The sequence below is a fragment of the Dendronephthya gigantea genome, unplaced genomic scaffold, assembly GCF_004324835.1.
Source record: "Dendronephthya gigantea isolate DGI-Jeju-01 unplaced genomic scaffold, DenGig_1.0 000058F, whole genome shotgun sequence".
In the NCBI taxonomy this organism is placed as follows: Eukaryota; Metazoa; Cnidaria; class Anthozoa; order Malacalcyonacea; family Nephtheidae; genus Dendronephthya; species Dendronephthya gigantea.
Genome location: NW_021163068.1, coordinates 1,220,591 through 1,240,613, shown reverse-complemented (window position 1 = coordinate 1,240,613; position 20,023 = coordinate 1,220,591). Strand labels below are relative to the sequence as shown.

At 36.2% G+C, this 20,023-nt stretch overlaps 2 protein-coding genes and 1 non-coding gene across 3 annotated transcripts; 1 reads left to right on the top strand and 2 right to left on the bottom strand.

Moving 5' to 3' along the window:
* Positions 1-204: 204 nt before the first annotated feature.
* Positions 205-6,071, bottom strand: LOC114529941 (scavenger receptor cysteine-rich type 1 protein M130-like). Its single transcript, XM_028551507.1, has 5 exons — positions 5,924-6,071; positions 3,556-3,819; positions 2,763-3,026; positions 753-1,016; positions 205-563 (listed from the first exon to the last, which is right to left on the bottom strand). Exons 1-5 carry the CDS (start codon positions 6,069-6,071, stop codon positions 205-207), a joined length of 1,299 nt encoding a protein of 432 aa, XP_028407308.1.
* Positions 6,072-12,696: 6,625 nt separating this feature from the next.
* LOC114529939 (neurotrypsin-like) lies at positions 12,697-15,926 on the bottom strand. The gene is made up of 4 exons (XM_028551506.1): positions 15,611-15,926; positions 14,991-15,054; positions 13,282-13,617; positions 12,697-13,168 (listed from the first exon to the last, which is right to left on the bottom strand). Exons 1-4 carry the CDS (start codon positions 15,924-15,926, stop codon positions 12,766-12,768), a joined length of 1,119 nt encoding a protein of 372 aa, XP_028407307.1. The 3' UTR covers positions 12,697-12,765.
* Positions 15,927-17,674: 1,748 nt separating this feature from the next.
* Trnas-gga lies at positions 17,675-17,747 on the top strand. Its single transcript has one exon. It is a non-coding gene; the product is annotated as a tRNA-Ser (tRNA).
* Positions 17,748-20,023: the final 2,276 nt, after the last annotated feature.

Sequence of the window (20,023 nt, the reverse complement as noted above, 5' to 3'; positions counted from 1 at the left end):
TGCCGGCACGCATTTTTCGTGGATCGCCGATCGCAGGTCACCGTAGTATACAAATTTACATTATGACTATACGTAACGATTTAAAAGCAAATGAATAATATCTTGAAGTGAAAATGCCAATGATATATTAACAGTGAAATTTTATATCCAAACTGCTGATAGTCTGGAAAGCTCAATATATTTCCATAGCCCGAGGGACAGTGTTCATACTACATTGGTATTATAAGATTCATACGTGCTTTCTCCATCACTCGCTTTACTTAGGTCAGCATAATTTGAGTAACCATCGTTTGTTTCACTACTTCCTGACTTATAATAATTCTGCGCCACATTTTTGAGATCAACCGTTTCGTACACTGGATCTTGATTTGGATCTTGATTTGGATCTTGATTTGGATCTTGAACATCTGGACCTGGTTCCGCCGACCCTTTTCTTAGCCATCGCCGTCGGAAATAAAGCACAGCACATACAACAAAGATTCCAACAAGAATTCCAGCCACAAACATAATGAAAAACATATACAATTCAGTCTTATTATCACCCTCTTTGGAGTATAAGTTTTCTAAAAATGAAATGAAAAACGTAATTAACATTAATTACGGCATGCTGAGTCAGAGTGCATGTATGGGTATGGATCTAAGCCCTTGGTTTCGGTTAGCAATTGGAAAATGAATTTAATTAACCTGTGTTAATTGTTTACTTCAGCCTTCTTGGCAAGGTTAAGAAATGAAACTAAATATAACATGCTTACCATAAAAATTGACTTGAATTGAGTTCTTAGTGCTGAAAGTGAAGCTTTTCAACTCGCATATGTATGTTCCCCTATTAGTTCTGTCAACATTGCGCAAATCCAGAACATTTTTTTCCTTCTTTGTGTCACCAATCTGGACGTTTTTTTTATACCAAGTCACATCAGCTGGTGGGTATCCGTTTTTTCCCTCACAAAGACATGTTACATCGTCACCAACATTTACTGTTATTGCACTCGAGCAATTGATTGTTATATTTGGTTTTTCTAAAATATAACGGTGCATCTTGTCCAATGTTGAAAGAACGCAAAAATAATAATATTGATGCCTAAAGGCGGATTTCTACTTACAGCGAAATCGTTCCCTGGCGAAATATTTGCATATTTTCTTTTGAATTGAGAACACTCTGTCGCACTAATTTATTTATGCTGTTTAAATTCAAAAGAAAATATGCTAATATTTCGTTAGCGAACGATTTCGCTGTAAGTGGAAATCGACCTTAAGTAGCTTCTGTTACTGTTTCCAAACGGCTTAAAATACTTTTTAGGTAGTAAAGTGAATAATATACAGTAGGGGGCAAAAGTTTGAGTCCAGTCGTTGTAAAATTACATTATTAAATCCTGGCAGCGTATTCGAGTTAAGACTTGCGTGTTAGTGTTTCAGTACTGTAAACCATATTAATTGCACACTGTTTTGGTCCCAATGATCTAAATCATAACAAAATAAAGTTCTCATTCCTTTACCCTGCCAAGATGGGTGGGAAAAGGGCAAAGTGATGGTGCACAAAGACAAATAGTTGCATTAAGTATTGAAGGATTCTTTCCTCGTAAGGTCGCAGAAAAAGTGAGAATTTCAAAAGGTGGTAGCAACTAACCTTGGGGAGGTTTGAAGAAACTAAATCCTACTCAAGCAAACTTTTAGCTGCTTCGGCCATGCTGGGTTTGGCAATATTGAAAGATATAATAGGAGCCTAATTAAAGAAAAATATCATCCAATTCTTTAAGGACATGGAATTTCATCTGGTACAAACTAAGATAATCGCGCGTCTAAGTACATAATAATCACCCTATGCACATGCACATCTTCTGTGTGCCAGAAATCTTTTAGAAGCAAACTCGTTCTGGTGATCTCGTTCTCATGCTATTCCTCCTCAAATTCCTGAGGTAAAACATATGGAACACTTGTACGACCGTTTTAACCGGAAAAGGGCGAGGCACAGACCCACCAGCCAGGATGACGTGAGGCGAATGCTGGCAAGATATGGAACGTGCGACATTAAAAAACCTATGGAATCTATGCCAGCAAGAATAAAGGCCGTTTCAAGAGCAAAAAAGAGGGATACTAAGCATTGACATGTAATGCATGTTTGCATATTAACATACGTTAAATGACTATCATAATATGTCATAGTTGTTGTACAGCATGTATTTTTCAGCTTACTGATATAATTTTTTCTAGTTCACTTATCGGTAAGGTTTTCTGTAGAATATTAATATATGCTGCTAAAACAATGAAATGCAGTCACTGGACTCTTGCCTCCTACTGTATATATTATATATTAACCTATCGTTATATTCTTGTAAATTATTTAGCGATACTGCTCTTTGGCTGCTCCGACGTCAAAAGACTCCAAATTTTTCTACATCAAATTTATATGCTTCTGATAACCGAAAATTCGCATCGCGCCGGAAGGTGTCGGCCATTGCTGTCGACTCAAGTATTCGCTGCGTATATATTCGAAGAATAATATTTGACTGTTTTAAAAGTTGAATTTTTACCCTTTCTTAACCTCTGTAAGCAGAACCGCAGCTAAAATAAGCTTGATTTGCTTGGTTTGAAATGGCAAGGGGTTCGATACTGCATTAGCTAATGTATATTTCTGCTACAATGATACGTGGAGTAGTTGTAGCGATTATCTTGCAAGTTGTTTGTGTCATCATATATACTGTATGTCAAATTGTTTGCGATCGGCAAAGTTAATAAAGTAATTAAATGAAACTAAATATGCTTACCGAGACAAATTACTTCAATTGAGGTTTTATCTTTTAAATCGTTGCTTTTCCCTACACATACGTACGTGCCATTATCAGTTTTATCAACATTACTGAGTACCAGAACATTTCCTTCCTTTTTTGTGTCACTAATCTGGACATCCTTTTTATACCATGTCACATTAGCTGGCGGGTGTCCACCTTTCCCTTCACAAAGACACCTTACGTCGTCACCAATGTTTACCGTGATCGTATTCGAACAATTGACTGTTACATTCGGTTTTTCTGAAGTGTAATGCAATAAATAACATTTTAAGACTATGTGCACACGGTAATGTTTTCGAGAGTTTTCTCATTCGTTTTCATGCCAAAATGGTTCAAAACACCGTCAATAGACCTTTCTTATAATGACATCAAACGCGGAAAGTCAGATGTTACACGAAATTTGATTGGCTCCACAAAACTATCGAGCCAATCAAACGTCGTGTAACATCATACTTTCCGCGTTTGACGTCATTATGAAAAAGGTCTATTTGCAAAAGAAGTTGAAGCTAATTTAACATATTAAGCATTTTTTCCTTGTATCGTGTGAACAGGGCGTCTAAATAATAAAATAGATAGCTAAAAGCGATTTTAAAAACGCTTGAAAACGACGCTCCTGTGCACATATATAGCTTTAGAATGCCAGAGATATTACCTATGTGAGATGGTTATATTTGTGGATCCTGGTTGGAAAATATATTCCAGACTGCGTGTTCACAACAATATTTTTATCATCTTTGTATGCACGCTTTGCGCAATTTTTAATATTTACCGTTCAAAATCAGCTGAACAAACTTTTCATCCGTGACAGTAAAGTTTTTGCCAACACATTTGTATATTCCATCATGTGTTTCATCGAAATTACTGAGAGTCAACACGTTTTGTTCCTTTTTGTTGTCACCAATCTGGACACCATCTTTATACCATGTCACATTAGCCGCAGGTCTACCACCTTTTCCTTCACATAGACACGTGACGTTATCCCCAAGATTTACAATGATCAAACTGGAGCAATTTACTGTTACATTGGGTTTCTCTGAAATATGATGCATATGATATTATTTTCAAGGTGATCTCTTTTTAACCAAAAAACTGAATACCATGTCAAAACAATATAGGTTATTTTTTGTTAACAGAGTTTTTAATATTAATAATTCAGACAATTACACATATATGTACTTTACGGCATAAAAAGGTTTATGATAATAATCCTGATCATAATGGTTCTAGGAATTATTAATTATTAATTATTAAACCCTTTTTGAAATGCTTATCTAATAATTTCTCATCCTCGGGCCTTTTTGAGCACTTCGGGTTCCCGTTATCCTGCCCCCATTTTTGCTCTGCCCTCCTTTTGCCGACCGAATTTAAATTGTTATTTAAAAAGATGAATCGATTTTTATCGTTGTTTGCTTTATAATAAAAAAAGGCGATGCGGCGTTTACTGAACATCTGGAAGACGTTTTCGAAAATGAACACTAAACTAAAAATTACCGCCTTAAAAATTAACACCATAATCCGAAAGGCGGGAAACGAAACCTTCCACTACAAAAAATATGATTTATTCTATTTTCAAAACTTCTAAGGATGCAAACTTAAATGATCCCTAAGCGATCCTGAGTATTTTTTTTCTCTGAAATATATACAAAGAAGTTTACAAAAAGTTTTTTTAATTAGGGTCTTACCCCCGAACAGACAAAAGGGGTCGATTTTCTTATTATATTGTTTCATTGTTCGATTGTATTGTTCTCTAAAATTTATAAAGATAAAATTATGCGTAAACTAAAACTAAAATTAAAAAAACTAAACTAGAACTAAAATTCTCATTCCCATAACTTTCGTGCACGATAACTCAAAAAATAATCCCTCGCCGTTGCGATGGTAATAATTCCGACCGGAGATCAGGAATTACATCCGGTCATTGTGGCAGAAGATAGTGGAATCCAAAGCTGTCAAAATTCTATGTCATGGACGTTGGATGTTTTTGTTAGTTATGCGCATGCGCGAAATCTAAATGAGTGTAAACCGTTCATCCGCAACTTTCTGAATGGCTGTGTATGAAATTTGCATTTCAGTAAGACGTCAGCCATTTAAATGTAATGTTCTATTTATTCGAAATTCAGCTCCGAGACAAAATATTTAAAACCTTGTAAGTTATCGTGTATAAAAAATTCGTCTATTTTCCACCATTGGGTGTGTCTGGTCTACTTGTAATATGGCATAACATTTTTATATTTTTAAAAATTACCTGAAAAAAAATTTGTAGTGGACCACCTAAGATAACCAGATACGCTACGTTTGGAGAGACGTACCCGTACCAAATTTTATTAGTGTTCAGGCTATCAAAACAAAGGCTGAGCACAGATGAAATTGGTACGGGTACCCACTTTAGTCGCGCCGGGCCAATAAATCGAGTGTAGTGTAAACGGGGCTTTGGACTAACAAGCCTACTTAAATAAATAGTCCAAGCACGGATAAAAATGGTACGGGTGCCAGTTTTATCCTCACCGTGCAGTGTAAACGGGGCTTAAACTGCTTGTGAACGAGTCAGTCCCATTGTCGACATTTATAAATCTATTTTTTCTATTTGAATGAAGTAGAGAAGTTTTAGCTATTTAAAACCGTAATTATTTTAAAGAAACTGTTACTAATTCGTGTGCCGACTTCCGATTTGCGTCTTCAAGTACACCCTGCCCGCCTAATTGAGCAAAATATTCTTGTACTGAACTTTAAAACAATTTCATAGTCATGTAGCCTTCCATATTTAGGTAATCATTTGTGAAGCCCACTATTGAGCTTTAATAGACGGATATCTCCTTATTATATTAATAAAAACGTTATTATCGTCCGAAGGCGAGGGAGGTTTGTGTAATTACACAAACCTCCCGAGCCTGAGGGGGCATTTAATCACTAATTTTCCTCATGTCATGATATTAGTTTGTAATATCATGTTCAGCGAGGGTGACGTAGCGTATAATTGGTTTTATGTATTGTTAAATAAAATTCATATGTGTGCATCTCATTGCTTGCATGCTTGCTCATGCTTACGGAAGCGGGCGAATTAGGAGTTAAAGGCCCGCTCTAAACAATAGAACCCGAGCTGATCATGATATTATAAAGACTTATCTGATAACTTTTACCTGCCAAAATGCATTCAACTCCAGCATCTTCGAAATGTTGGCAATTATGAATACCCCAACCTCCATGACTACAGCTTACTATAGTCTGCTCTGTTCCGGTGCATTCGACATCATCTAACCATATCTGTCCAGAGCCAGCATGAACCATGGGCTTCTGAAGGGATCTGGCGGCATCCGGGTGACCAAGTTGACGACAAACAACCTGAGCATCCCTGATATCCCAGCTGTCACCACAGATAGTTCCCCAAGTTCCATTGTAGAATACCTCAATACGCCCAGTACCATTTCCAGTTGAAGGCCCTTGTAATCTAAGTGACACTGTAATTCCTGCAAAAAAAAGTGAACATGGACGATTGGATATGTTCCTGAATGACACCATAACTATATAGCTAAGAACTGGTCACTCAAATAACAAATAGCAATTTTTTCGAACTGGTAGCTAGGTATTCGTTTCGCTATTTTTTACTTACTTGTATAGTTATGAATGCAGTTCTTTTACTTAACCGGGATTTCGTTTAAACATTTTCATTTTAAAATTTGAAATAACATTAAATATAAATTTCTTCGTGCATTGACGAGCGCGTATGATTCGCAGGAGCATTAGGGTAAAAGATTGATGGAATATGACATTTTATTGAACTTCACATGCAGAGGGAAAAAATGTACTAGAAAAGCAATGTTTCATTTGTTTGGGTTTTACGGGCATTTCATTTTGTAGTCGTGCATTCGGTCTGGTATTCCATAGCATTTTTTGCCAAAACGGGCAAAAAGATACCTAAAATTAACCGAGTAAAGAAGGTAATTTCACACATCTTTATATCTTTATTTAATATTGGCTATGTATATTTTTTGTTATTTCAGTAAATATTTCCAATTTTAAATTTTGTTTATGTTCATGTTTCTCACATGCTTCATGTTTATTTCGCATCTCAGATTTAAAACAACTTTCGGTAGCAGGCCTAGCCAATATTTAATTTCAAACTGAAAGGACTTCCCACTTTTGAAGGAGCCGCTACAATACTTGAGAAAATACAAATGCTTTCGCTGCACGAAATATTGCCCCCCAAAACTTTTACCGACCGGTCATTTAGGTATTGTGACGCGAATTCGTGAGCTGTTGAAAAAAAAGGTTTTCCATTTAAAGTGTCAAACTATAACAAGTAACCGCGAAGAAGAGCAACACGTTTTTCGACGCTTTTCGCCTTCCTTGTTTTTACAGCGCGCGAGGCAGCTCGGTATGGATTTTTAATTGACAAGGCCCGATTTTGCTCTGATTGGCTGAAATTTTCGATTCAGATCACCTTGATACGTATTAAGGTCTGTTCACACGATCCAACTTTGTTGGATCCAATTCACTTCTGACGTATGGGATGTAGTTTATTATCGATAAAGCAGTACTGAATTGCCTTCAGGGGGGTTGCCGCCCATATTTATTGCAAGTCCACAAACTATTAAACATTTATCAGAAGTGAATTGGATCGTGTGAACAGACCTTTACAGTTCAGTTTCTTTGTAATTTTGTTCAATGGAATTTAGATATTCTTTCGAAAAATTTGATAATATCCCAGATGTGAGGATGTATTGAATTTCAGAAATGTGTTTTGAACTCCTATATTTGGAAATATTTTGAAAAAGATTAAACATATTGCCGCCACAATCTGATTGTTTCACGTGTGAAGAATATCGTACGTCCAATCAAAAGCTTTTATGGCATTTTTTCACGTGTAAAAAATCGAAGGCGCAATCAAATTGCATGAAGTTAATTTACCCAGTGAGAACGATTTTTACCTCTAAATACATAGTATAATAATTCATTTTTTTAAAAATCTTTGGTCCTTTCTTCCGCATTACATTAATGGTACGTTAGAAGTAACTTGACCTGTTGTGGAACATTCTACTCCAACATCATTAGAATGAGAGCAAGAATGAAATCCCCAAGGATCATGGGAACAACTCGTCACATTTTGCTCTTTTCCAGTACAAGAAACGGAAGATAACCATATCTGTCCAAAACCAGATAAAAACTCGGCCGCTCGAAGATTCCTAACAACATCTGGATAACCAAGTTGACGACATACAACCCTAGCATCTCTGAATCCCCATGAATAATTACAGATTGTTCCCCACTGTTTATTGTAAAATACTTCAACACGACCGGCACCCTTTCCACTCAATGGTCCTTGTAACCTGAGCAACACAGGCGCGATTATAAAATCTAAAAAGAATCCCGAAGAACATATAATTATATACATGATGTACATAGGCTGCAAATTCCATAATTTGTATGCACGAGATCATACATTGGAACTTCAATGTCTGCGCAATTAATTTCGCCTCTAAGATTTGAAAATACATCTCTTAAGGGTTCAAAAAAAGCACACAAATGAATTAAACTGATGAGTTCCATTACGAATGGCTCAGTTAAGAACAGAACTAAGAGAATTTCTTTTTCAGTTAATTTTACTTCACTTCGTGTGCTTATTTTTATAGTACTCGGGCAGATCTAGGGGTCATCATAGCGATCACGCAACAAAGGTAAAAATTGCCCAGAAAATTCCCTGAAAAAAAAAGCAGTCCAGTTGCTGAAATCAATCGTGCATAGTATTGGGATGATGTCACTGGGAGATGTTTTGCAGGCCTTCGAAGGTGAGCGCTTAGAAAAGCAGTCTTATGCAAGAGTTTTGCTCGCAACGTCATCAAATTAGCTGTCTCTCTTTTTGCACGTTCTCGATACCCGAATTCAGTCGGAAAGAAAAATTTTATAATAAAACTATTTATTAAACATGTGAATACAACACCGTGAGATGTGCTTTGGAGAAAGACGATTGGAAACTATCGAGGCCGATTTGAAGAAGCGAATAGACGCCTCAGCAAAGCGTTCAACTGAGAAACTACTAAACGAACTGAACAACACAAGCTTCTGCCTGGCGAGAAATTTTGCTGCGGAAACGTACATCCCAAAGTCTGTTTGGAGACAACAAAGAGGACCTGGTTTAGTTCGTACATAACAATATTTACTAATATTTCGTGCATTTGTTTATTGGTGATTGTGTTCTGTGAAGATGCACCAGGCCCACAAGCTATGAAATCGGGTGTTTCAATGTGAAAATTACATAAGATTTTGCTTTAATTTGCATATAACTGCATGCGGTGTATGCACTACACAGCAAAAGGAAACAATATACCTTCTGTGAAAGAATACCTTCTGTGAAATGTTCAACCAGGTATATTAAGGCAAAGCTTAGAGCACTGGACTGTGGTTTTTAATTTCAAAACTCAAAACACATGGTAGTACATTACACGCATACAAATGACCATATTTCCTGATTGCATTTAAACGATGAATACTAGTTTATCATACAATAATTCTAAATTGCCAATCATTCATACTCAATGGTTCATGAAGGTAGAATATGACGTTTTTGCTATCAATAATTGTCATGAAGCAACTTTATTTTTAGGAACTGTACAACTAGCCTAGGTTAATATTTACTCATCTTTATACCTAAGTGTATATACCTAAGTGTAATAAAACCTGTAAAAGTTTCTCTTTCTCTTAATGATTATAGAATTATTAAAGACACGAGACAAAATTTGAAATTAAAGCAACTTCTTTTTTACATATTGCATTTCCGGAGCTTGATTTAAGACGGGTAGAAACTCAGAACTTTTAGACAATTTTGACAAACCTTTAACTGGTTCCCCAGTAATGTCATTTCAGCAACTAAACATTGCAAGTATATATAATAATAGTTAATTATAACATTCAATGGAATACTAATGGTCAAGCACCCTAGATCAAGCACCCTATTGGATGGAACAGTAGTGACCTAGCACCACAAATCATTTATCCGTACATATAATATCCACATCCACAGTTATGATTTACCCCCCCCCCCCATATAAAACACACATTCCTAGTATTAGTCATTCCATGGTGTTGCTAGAGGTCTTTATAGGATGAATTAGAATAATACTGTCCAGCACCCTAGAAAATGGCCTGGCATAGTAGTGCATTGTGCACGATCTACATACAGTATTAGCGCCAAATTTTTGAAGAAGCCTATACCAACAATATGATGCGCCAGGTCATTATTATGCGAATGCTAGCCCTTTGCCTCTTTATATATACGCATGACTGATAAGGGATGGTATAGTATAACGGGTTTGGCGACAGGGGATTTTGGTTTATCCCTTAACAGTACATGTACAATTATCATGATGGAAGTTGGAATGCGCAGTTGACCGCGAATAGAGAGTGCTATAGATAAATAACTGCGAATACATAACACTCTTGCGCCACTGCTGCGAAAAGTTCCAACTTGGATGATTGCTCGCGTGAAAAATGACTGCGAATACAACACCATTGCGCCATCCTGCTGCAAAAAGTCCCAACCTGAACAAATTGGTCGCGAAACGAGATTGCCGGGTCATTGAAGAGTGACTGCGAGGACAACAATCGTGCGCCATTGTTATTTGAAATAAATTGGAATGCGCCAGTGAACTCAAATAAAACTGGAACGCTCACTCTATGACTTTCCCTCATTGATGAGTGAAGCCAAGATGGCGGATCATGATGCCTTTCTTGTAGGTATGATCCAGGCCTCTGGCGCGGAAACTTCAAAGGAAAAATCAGAATTCCCGACATCATACCTGGATCTGGATCATACCTACAAGAAAGGCTTCATGATCCGCCATCTTGGCTTCAAACTTCCGGCAGAGTGAGCGTTCCAGTTTTATTTCAGTTCACTGGAATGCGCAATTGGTCGCCAGACGAGAGCGCGGGCGTCATTGAAAAGTGAACGTGTACTGCTGACTGTAAAGAAGAAACCTGAAATTCCGATCTTCAATCCAACATATCTTTTGATAATTTGATTGCTTTCACCGATGTCGATGTAAGAAACACCGAAATGCTTCAAATGATAAGTTCATTTGAAATAGCGTATTTTTGGTTGCACCTATGTAAATTTAATTTTTTGGCTGTTCCTACTGTTGTGTCGAAAGACACTAATTAAGCGTAAAAGTTCGCTTCCTAAGATTTTGATAATCAATCAAGTATGATTGCTTTCAAATTTAATGTAAAGAATCATTGCTGCTAAATTTACCAATTTCTACTCCGTTGCAAATGTTTGAAGACGGGTGCTGGCGCCTTAAGGCTTAAAAACAGTCTGCATTTGCTCTTATGTGAAAATGGCTGTCCATGTCGGGATCACAAAATATCATGGTAGTATCACAACGTGCACATTTTACTTCAAATAAAACAATTCGCCATTGAGCTACCTATGCGTTAACTTCTCAAAACATAGTTAAAAATGGCGTTGATAAACTTTAGCGGAGTGAGTAAACCTTATTAATTTCTATTTATAAGTACGACATTTGATGCTAATGAATACATATGGCAAGTGATGAAGAGTGTGATGTTTTTTCTTTTATCAAAGCAGTTGAGTTGCATGGTATGAAATTTCTACTAACGGGGTAACTCTTCAATTTAACCGTTTTAATATTTTTAAATCATAGGATAAATTGTTGCAAGCTTAGACGATGTAAAGACATTGAAATAATCCAGGTCCTGTAATAAAATTATCTGTGCACCATACAGTAAAGGTAATGTTGTATTTGGTCAAAATGCAGGGAAGCAATGTGTGCCTATGAGTTTGCGTGCTTTAATATACAAGTTAAGTGATACATGAATGATAAGCCCAACAAATCTAATTCAAAGTATTAACATTGGTAATGAATTGTATTCAGTTCTGTGAAGATTACCCGGCCAATCTTTGTTGTTGCTTAATGAACTACCAAGGATGGTGAACATTTTAAAAATTGATTATCTCCTTAAATTCAGGAAAGTTACACTGGTAGTCTGCATGGGGCAAACATAATTGAATGACAATCATGTTTTTATTCAATTTTCTACTCCATGATAACCCACTATGGTTATTGGAATGATTTATGAACATGGCAATCTATTGGCTGATTTTTCGATTGAGCTAAAATTTACACTGGATTTTCTTTTCTTTAATTGTGATCGCTTAAGCCAAAATGTTATCTACTTGTTTATAATAGTAACAATAATGATAATATTACCAAAATCCTCTGACCAAAATCTATTAACGGAACAAGTTGCCGATGCGCAGTGTTGATAAGAATATTTTGTACGAAACAGACATGCTAAAAGCTAAAATTTCATCACGAAATGATGACATTGATTAATATTATAAGTTTATTTTTATTTAATTCTAAGTCACTAGATGGCACAAAAATGGTACTATAGAGTGAAACAAATCTTCCTGAACTGTCAAGCTAGGGTCTACGCTTTTTCCAAGCAAAGAACCGTCTTACTCCGCGTTTCCAAAAATAGCTCCATAAAGTCGTTCTACTAACATCAAGAATGTCTCAGCCGGCTGGGATTACTAACTCAAAATAAGTTATTTGTCTCTCTTCGGGCGTTTATATTAGATTTACGAAATCAAAACAAAATATTTTGTTTTGTTGTTGCATGTAAAGACTGTGAGTGACTTAGATTGACTTTCGGTTAGAAGGTATATAACGTTCCAGTTATTTTCATTTCACTTCATGCGATGAAACTTGATGCGTTTAAAAAAACCTCTAGTTTACAACGAAATTTATTGCAAAATGGTGTGGAGATATTGGGAATACCCCTTTCACCGCTAAATATTGCTTTTGCAACACGTACTCTTTAAATATTTTTGGCTTGCAGCATCTAGTTTTAACCGAATTTTATTGTGGTGTAGTATTTCATATTTAAACATGAAAATTTATAACAGAAGCTTATCGAACATTAAAATTTCAATACCGGCAAATTTTCCTACTTTTAAAAACGATTACCAATATCGATTTATCCGATAACTTGTACCTGTTCCTTTGCACTCCACTCCGGCATCTTCGGAATGTACGCAATTATGAACACCCCAACGACGATGAGAGCAACTTGCTATTCCTTGTTCTTTTCCAGTACAACGAACATCATCCAACCATATCTGTCCAGAACCAGGAAGAACATGGCTCGAGCTCCCTTTTTTAAAGTAGTTTAAAGCATCTGGATAACCAAGTTGTCGACATACAACCCTAGCATCTTTAAAATCCCAGTAATCATCACAAATTGTTCCCCAACTTCCATTGTGAAATACTTCAACACGTCCAATACCATCTTTACTTAATGGTCCTTGTAACCGGAGTATCTTGGTTAAAGCTGTAATAAAATGTGCAAGATTATTAAATGTGCGGTTTTAATGATATGCTAGATTGAGACACTGGTTATTCGAATATCGAAGAGCAATGATTAGCTAGCTAACTTAGCTAGCAGCCATGCAGGTCTATTAGGTGCTTTAAAACGGTGCTAGGTTTTTTGGGTGCTTTTATTACTCTTATCTTTTGTACTACATTCAACTCCGGCGTCGCTATTATGTGAGCAATCATGAACACCCCATCCTCTATGGGAACATCTTGCAACACTTCCCTCTGCTCCCGTACAATCGACGTCATCTAACCATATCTGTCCTGAACCAGATCGAATCTGGCTCCCATGAAGGGCCCTACCATCTCGATAACCAAGTTGATGACATACAACCCTAGCATCTCTCGTGTCCCATGCATCGCCACAGATAGTTCCCCAAGCTCCATAATAGAAAACCTCAATACGACCAATAAGACTTGCACCTGATGCTCTTTGTACCCTGAGTTACACAGTTATAGCTATAAAAGTAAACGTTTGAATACGTATGTAATTAAAAGGAAATTCATGTAAGCATACCGTAAAAGAAATCAATTTCCAAAGAAGTTAACAATGAATAATGAATATTTGCCCCCGTACCCCACTCAGATACCCGAGGTCACTCACCCTGACTGCATGAAAGTATACGTAATTCAGTCAAATACGTACGAAACAGTAGTATTCTGCAAGCTCGTAGCTATATTAGAGGCTGATCACATGGAGTGTTTTCAGCCCGGGCTGAGTTTCAACCGAGGTGAAACTTGGTGTTGTTGTCTTGTAATCGAAAATAAATTTCTGTCCGGGTTTAAAAAATAAACCCGGACAGAAAAATTCGCCTTGAGAATGCTTTTTCGTTTGTTTATTTAATTTTTATGTGCAGTCATAGTCCCTTAAAGGTTAAGTTATTGTCATTCGGGAATTTAAAGAGCTCGAAGAATCGAGATAGGTCAGTACTACCAGCCTTAACAAACTCAGCCCGTGCTCTTAAAATAATTCTGACGTGTCATAACACAGCCCTGGTTAAAACTTGCCATGTAATTGAAAAATACTTTGTCCCCTGTTTGCCGGGCTGAAACTGAGCCCGGGCTGATTAAAACACACCCTGTAATCAGCCCTTAATTCAGAAGCGATTTACTGTCGTACCAGTGAAATACATCCTTGCATGTACACGGAACGTTAAAGACTACACGGTAGTATAATATTGTTTTTTTGTATATGGATTGGGGTGATTAACTGAAAACTAAAACACCCGCGTAAAACTCATGCGGCACTACATCCGGGATTACGTGCATGCGCGTATTTTCCGTATATCACGTTTTTTCAAAATTTCCTGCTATTTTCTGTTGTGGTTGTGAAAATACAAATTGTCTTCAGTTTGGTATATAAAACAAAATTAACGCTTAAAATATGCAGAAAAACACTTAAAAGATATCTTTAGATAGGTAAAATTTATTCCATATTTATGTTTAGGCTATAGTTTAATCAATATTCGCTTTTTTAATGGTCTTTCGTGGCGCCATACTTGTCGTCTTTGTGTGTATTTTCACCTGTTACACGGTGCAATTTTTCTTGCAACTTGCAATGCAATTCTACTTTTGAGAGATGTATATTTGGGAACAAAGAAACTTTTGTGTTTATTACACTTCGTGCATTTTTCTTCTGCAAGACTCTTCACTAATTTACATCTCTTAGAAGTAGAATTGCATTGCAAGTTGCAAGAAAATTGCACCGTGTAACATGGCCTTTAGTGCATATAATAAATAGAACATTACACGGTTCGCTGGAAGATATGGCTCGTGTAAAACTGAAGCAGTCTCACTCGTTCACTGCACTCACTCGTGAGATATTGTTTTTGCCACTCGAACATAAAATCCAGATTCACTGGCAACCGTGTAATATCCTTTATAATATAAAACTTATAGTACGTGCGTGCTGATTGGTCGAGAAGCATGTTTCTATAACTGTATAGAAACACGGGAACTTTACGGCCGAATTTGACAAACGAGGTAATGTAATGAGCATTTATAAATAAATCGAATTATAATGTGTACAATCTGCGTAATATAATTTGTACAAAATCTTTTTATTCAGTCATATTATAAAAGAGATAAAAAAAAATTTCCTGTGTTTCTACATAGTTATGATTTCCCACTGATAATTTCTCGTTCTCCCAAACTTCACGTGTGTTTCTATAATTGATAGAAACACTGAAAATGTTTTCAATATACATCGTCAGGAAAATTCTGCAATAATGTTGGGGTTTTCAACTCAAATAACACAAGATTAAATGGAAATATCCTTGGTGTACGTATAATATTCAGAGAATAACGGAAACTGTCGAGAATCAATAACGATGACAAAAATAATTTTGACCTATTGTTGACCTAATCCAAGAAATCAAATGTTAAATGAAATTGGGATTTTTGGTCTCAAATGATTTTTATTATAACTTCTACCTGTGGTATTACATTCAACTCCGGCATCTTCGGAATGCCTGCAATCATGAACACCCCAACCACGATGAGAGCAATTTGCTATATTCCGTTCTGTTCCTGTACAAGCAACGTCATCCAGCCATATCCGTCCAGAACCAGAAGGAACCTGGCTGCCTTGAAAGGCCCTACCACCTGGATAGCCAAGTTGACGACACACAACCCTTGCATCCATGGAATCCCATGTATCATCACATATGGTTCCCCAAACTCCATTGTAGAATACTTCAACGCGGCCAGTAACATTTTGACTCCTTGGCCCTTTTAATCTGAGTGACATGCACCGGTGCTATAGAAAGTGCATGGGCAGATGTGAATATATATGTAAATAAATTATATGATATCTAATTCTGTATAAAATATTCGTGACTGAAATAACAAACAACAATTTTTAGCTGGTAGCTAGGCATTTATCTCATTCTAGTATTTACGCCTGCGATGGGTTCGAAAACAGTGCATAATTAGGCACAACGTAACAGTAAATGAGCATGTTAATTTCCGCCTGCGAGGTCCGCATAGATATTTTTCTATTGGGAGCGACCAAAAAGGTAAATAACGTATTTATTTTTTTACAAAAAGCAGCGTTCGGTCGTATTATCATTCAGTAGTCAGACTCAGCAATGGCGACAAAAACGTAAACAATCAAAACCTCATTTGTTTAATTTACTAAATTTCACCACAGTTATTAGAATATACATGGTTTGGAGACTAGATGGAAGTACAATACAACTCATTATCTATGTTATTGTCCAGGTTTATGCAAAAAATGGTTCCTTATCCGTCACATGTCTATTGTATTTTAGCCCAACTAACCAATAGCAATGGCTTGGTTTAGCTCCTCAACCGTGACTTGAACAACATGTTAATTCAGACCTTGCTATTGGTTTATTTGTTCAAAATACAATAGACACGTGACGAATAAGGAACAATTTTTTGCATAAATGTTCCCCGACATAGATAATGAGTTTTATTGTACTTTTATGTAGTCTCCAAACCATGTATATTCTATTAACTGTGATTTCACTCAATTAATTTCATCGTGTCCACATATTTAATATAATTATATAAAAGGCAAAAGTTTGCGATCACGGTTGTCGTTCGCTTCGAACGGAATGTTATAAACAACTGTGAACGACAACACAATAATCATATCCAAAACTCTTAAGAAAATGTCTGTCAGTCTGAGTTAGCCGGCCAAGGTTAAACCCCCGTCCCATCACGGTTCAACCGTAATCATACCGAGGTTTGATCAGGTTGACCGCGCTTTTTGTTAGGCAATTTTTTAACAGTACTGTATATAAGTCGACAATTTGGGGCGCGGGTCTAACGTTTCTCCTGTTTTTCCAATTTTCTCCACCCTTGAAAAAGGAAAATCTTATACTCGTAACCGTAGACCGAAGCCAGCCTCTTATCTTTGTATTCAATAATTATTTACCTTGACATTGATGTGGCATAAAGTGATTTAGAAAAAAAAGCGCACCAGTTAAGACGACAAACCCCCTCATCTCCTGAGTAAGTAAACTAAAACAATGAAATTATATTAGCTATATTATTGTGAATTTGTCCTTTTATATAGTCGCTGTGCTGTTATAATCATATTATATTTTTTACCTGATGAGTGTGGCAAGCTCAACGCTTGTCATACGAAACAGTTCTGTAGTAAATAAAATTCTTTAAATAAAAATATATTGTTATATATTATATATCTTGTAAATAAAAATATATTTATATATATTTGTACTTTTGCGCTTAATTGAGCCATGTGTTCACTTGTGGATATATATTTGTAAGGTGTGTTTGTTCTTCTACACAAGTATGACCAACCGGGCAAGCAGAAAATTCTGCTTGACCGCGGTGGGAATCGAACCCGCGACCTGCTATATATCCACAAGTGAACACATGGCTCAATTAAGAGCAAAAGTACAAATATATCAACATTTGCAGAAGTAACTGCATAACGACATGTAAAAGGACGAAACTCCGCATTGTCAATAACAACTTAAGTAAAATCACAGTCGTTCCCAACTTGGCCTGGTAGCTCAGACGGTAGAGCATCGTTCTGGAAATGCGAAGGTCGCGGGTTCGATTCCCACCGCGGTCAAGTAGAATTTTCTGCTTGCCTGGTTGGTCATACTTGTGCAGAAGAACAAACACACCTTATATATATTGTCCCAAGTGCAGGAAGTCACCATTGCGCTCTGGTGATAGCCGGGAGGGCACATTGTTTTACACGTGTTGTATATATATATTAATATATATATATATATATATATATATATATATATATATATATATATATATATATGGTTATAGACAATGTGAATATGCAAATTTCAACCAAAACCACCTGTCCGGGTAATGTAGTCCGCCCTGGTATAAATTATGTTATTATTGTGTATCTGACCAAATCTAGTAACAAAAAAGCCAGATCAGGTCACACAGGTTATTCGATGCTATAGCTATTTGACTGAAATAATTTTCATTTCAAATTGGAAAAACAGGGTAGCTGGAATACAGCTTGTTATTTGCTTCAGAAGGCTCTGCAAGTATTTTCTTTATATATTTCAACTCATAAGCAATTATAAAAGTTAACAACTTTGTATGAATTGCGGATATAGCACTATCCACCGGATAGTGGTTTTATCAGTCGCTTGAAAATGCTCATATTAGATCGTAGAATATCGCCGATAAATTAGGACATATGAAAACCAGGCTTTATCCTATATCCAATTTATTTATTTGAGTTAAGTTATTAAACCATGAAAAGCACGGATATCTCGTGTTCTACCTTGTGGAACGCAAAACGGTAGATCTTGAAATTAATACGTTTGTAACTTAAAATCTTACAGAATCACCGCATTGACAAAGCTATAGCTGAAACTGAAATGACAGCCTTTTTAGACCGTCGTACAGTGACCAATCAATGGATGAATGTTATACAATCCTAAATAAACTATTCAAAATAATTTTAGTCAGACAGACAGAAGCATAAATTACATGCAGCATTAGAGGGCATTCATGCAGCATTTGCTCAGAATAAAAGCTAGAACTGTGAAATCACTTTAAAACATGATCCTGCATGTCATTCGTTTATAGCTGTCCTAATAATAAATAAGATGTGCTTGTTTGCCGGCCTTAAAATCTTGCCGTGTTTCATTCAGATCATCAAGATCGATAACAAACGCCATAATGTATTTGATGTGTATAGAACTATAATAGCACCCAAACGTAAACTGTTTCCTGTTTTGTTGAGACTTAATTGAATCGTCGCAAACATTTATATAAATAAATGCCATGCTGTATACGTACAATTCTTCTGCACCACGAAGCTATGTTTCGAACGATGTCCAACCCGTATAGCGATGTCAGTGATTACTTTGGTGAGTACAGTATGTATATGTAACACTGAATAAAGCGTCTTCTTCATACGTTTTCAATTTAAAAACTGCTTATTAAATTTAAATAATGTTTAAAGACACTTCTTCTATTCTTATGATGATATAATCCTGCTGTTGTTATGAATATTAATTCCTTATAACTTTTTAAAAAACGTGACAAACAGACGGAATTATTCAAAGGAAATTAGCAATCATCAGACTAAAAGTTTTTAAAAAGTATACAAATTGTTTTATATATAGCTACCACTCTCCTCCGCAGAGGCTTTTTGGGTAATCTAACAATAATTGAGAATTATATAATACAATTGAGAATTATATGATATAATTCGTAGTAGCGGGCGGACGGGAGGGAGCTAATAATAGTAGCGGTGAGTGGCGGGCGGACGGGAGGGAGTCGGGCGGTTGCGGGTTGAAAAATGAAATTTGAGAAGCCTCTGCCATATAATGTTTCCAATATGGCGTCAAATTACATATCATATTATAATTACGTATCATCTCATGAATATTTTTCAAAATAAATATGGATGAGACTATAAATCAAACAAAGAATGTTTTGTCGTTGACTACCAGACCATTTCAAGAAGCGAATGTTTCCGGTAAAGTAATCTGTTCTAAATGTTATGAAAATACGAAAGAAATAAAATTTTATTTAGAAGATGCAGGTTTAATTCAACATTTTCGGGTGAAACATCGACATATGATATCAAACATCGACATAAAGCATGGACTGCACTCTTGACACGATACTCACTGACAGGTCGCCCATTTTTCTTGTGTAGAAAAATAGTACATAGCACATTAAACAAAAGTGGACAATTATCTTTAACATCTGAAGTCAATTTGGAAAAACATCCAGTGAGGTCACATTCAGTTAATGTTTTTGAACTAAGTTCTGTGTTCAAAAATGTAGAGAATACAGAAATTTCTTTTTGTAATTGATCTACTTCAAAAGTACAAATATTTTCACACTGAGTCTGTT

Bases quoted from the DNA above. Each gene is read 5' to 3' on its own strand.
- LOC114529941 (XM_028551507.1), bottom strand. From the start codon at position 6,071: ATGGTTCATGCTGGCTCTGGACAGATATGGTTAGATGATGTCGAATGC. The intron at 3,027-3,555 runs GTAAATATTAAA...ATTACACTTCAG, and splicing joins TGTTCAGCTGATTTTGAACG to AAAAACCGAATGTAACAGTC. The intron at 564-752 runs GTAAGCATGTTA...TTTCATTTTTAG, and splicing joins AATTCAAGTCAATTTTTATG to AAAACTTATACTCCAAAGAG.
- LOC114529939 (XM_028551506.1), bottom strand. From the start codon at position 15,926: ATGTCACTCAGATTAAAAGGGCCAAGGAGTCAAAATGTTACTGGCCGC. The intron at 15,055-15,610 runs GTAGAAGTTATA...TATATTATAAAG, and splicing joins AGTTGAATGTAATACCACAG to GATATTACACGGTTGCCAGT. The intron at 13,618-14,990 runs GTGAGTGCAGTG...TGTGTAACTCAG, and splicing joins GCAAAAACAATATCTCACGA to GGTACAAAGAGCATCAGGTG.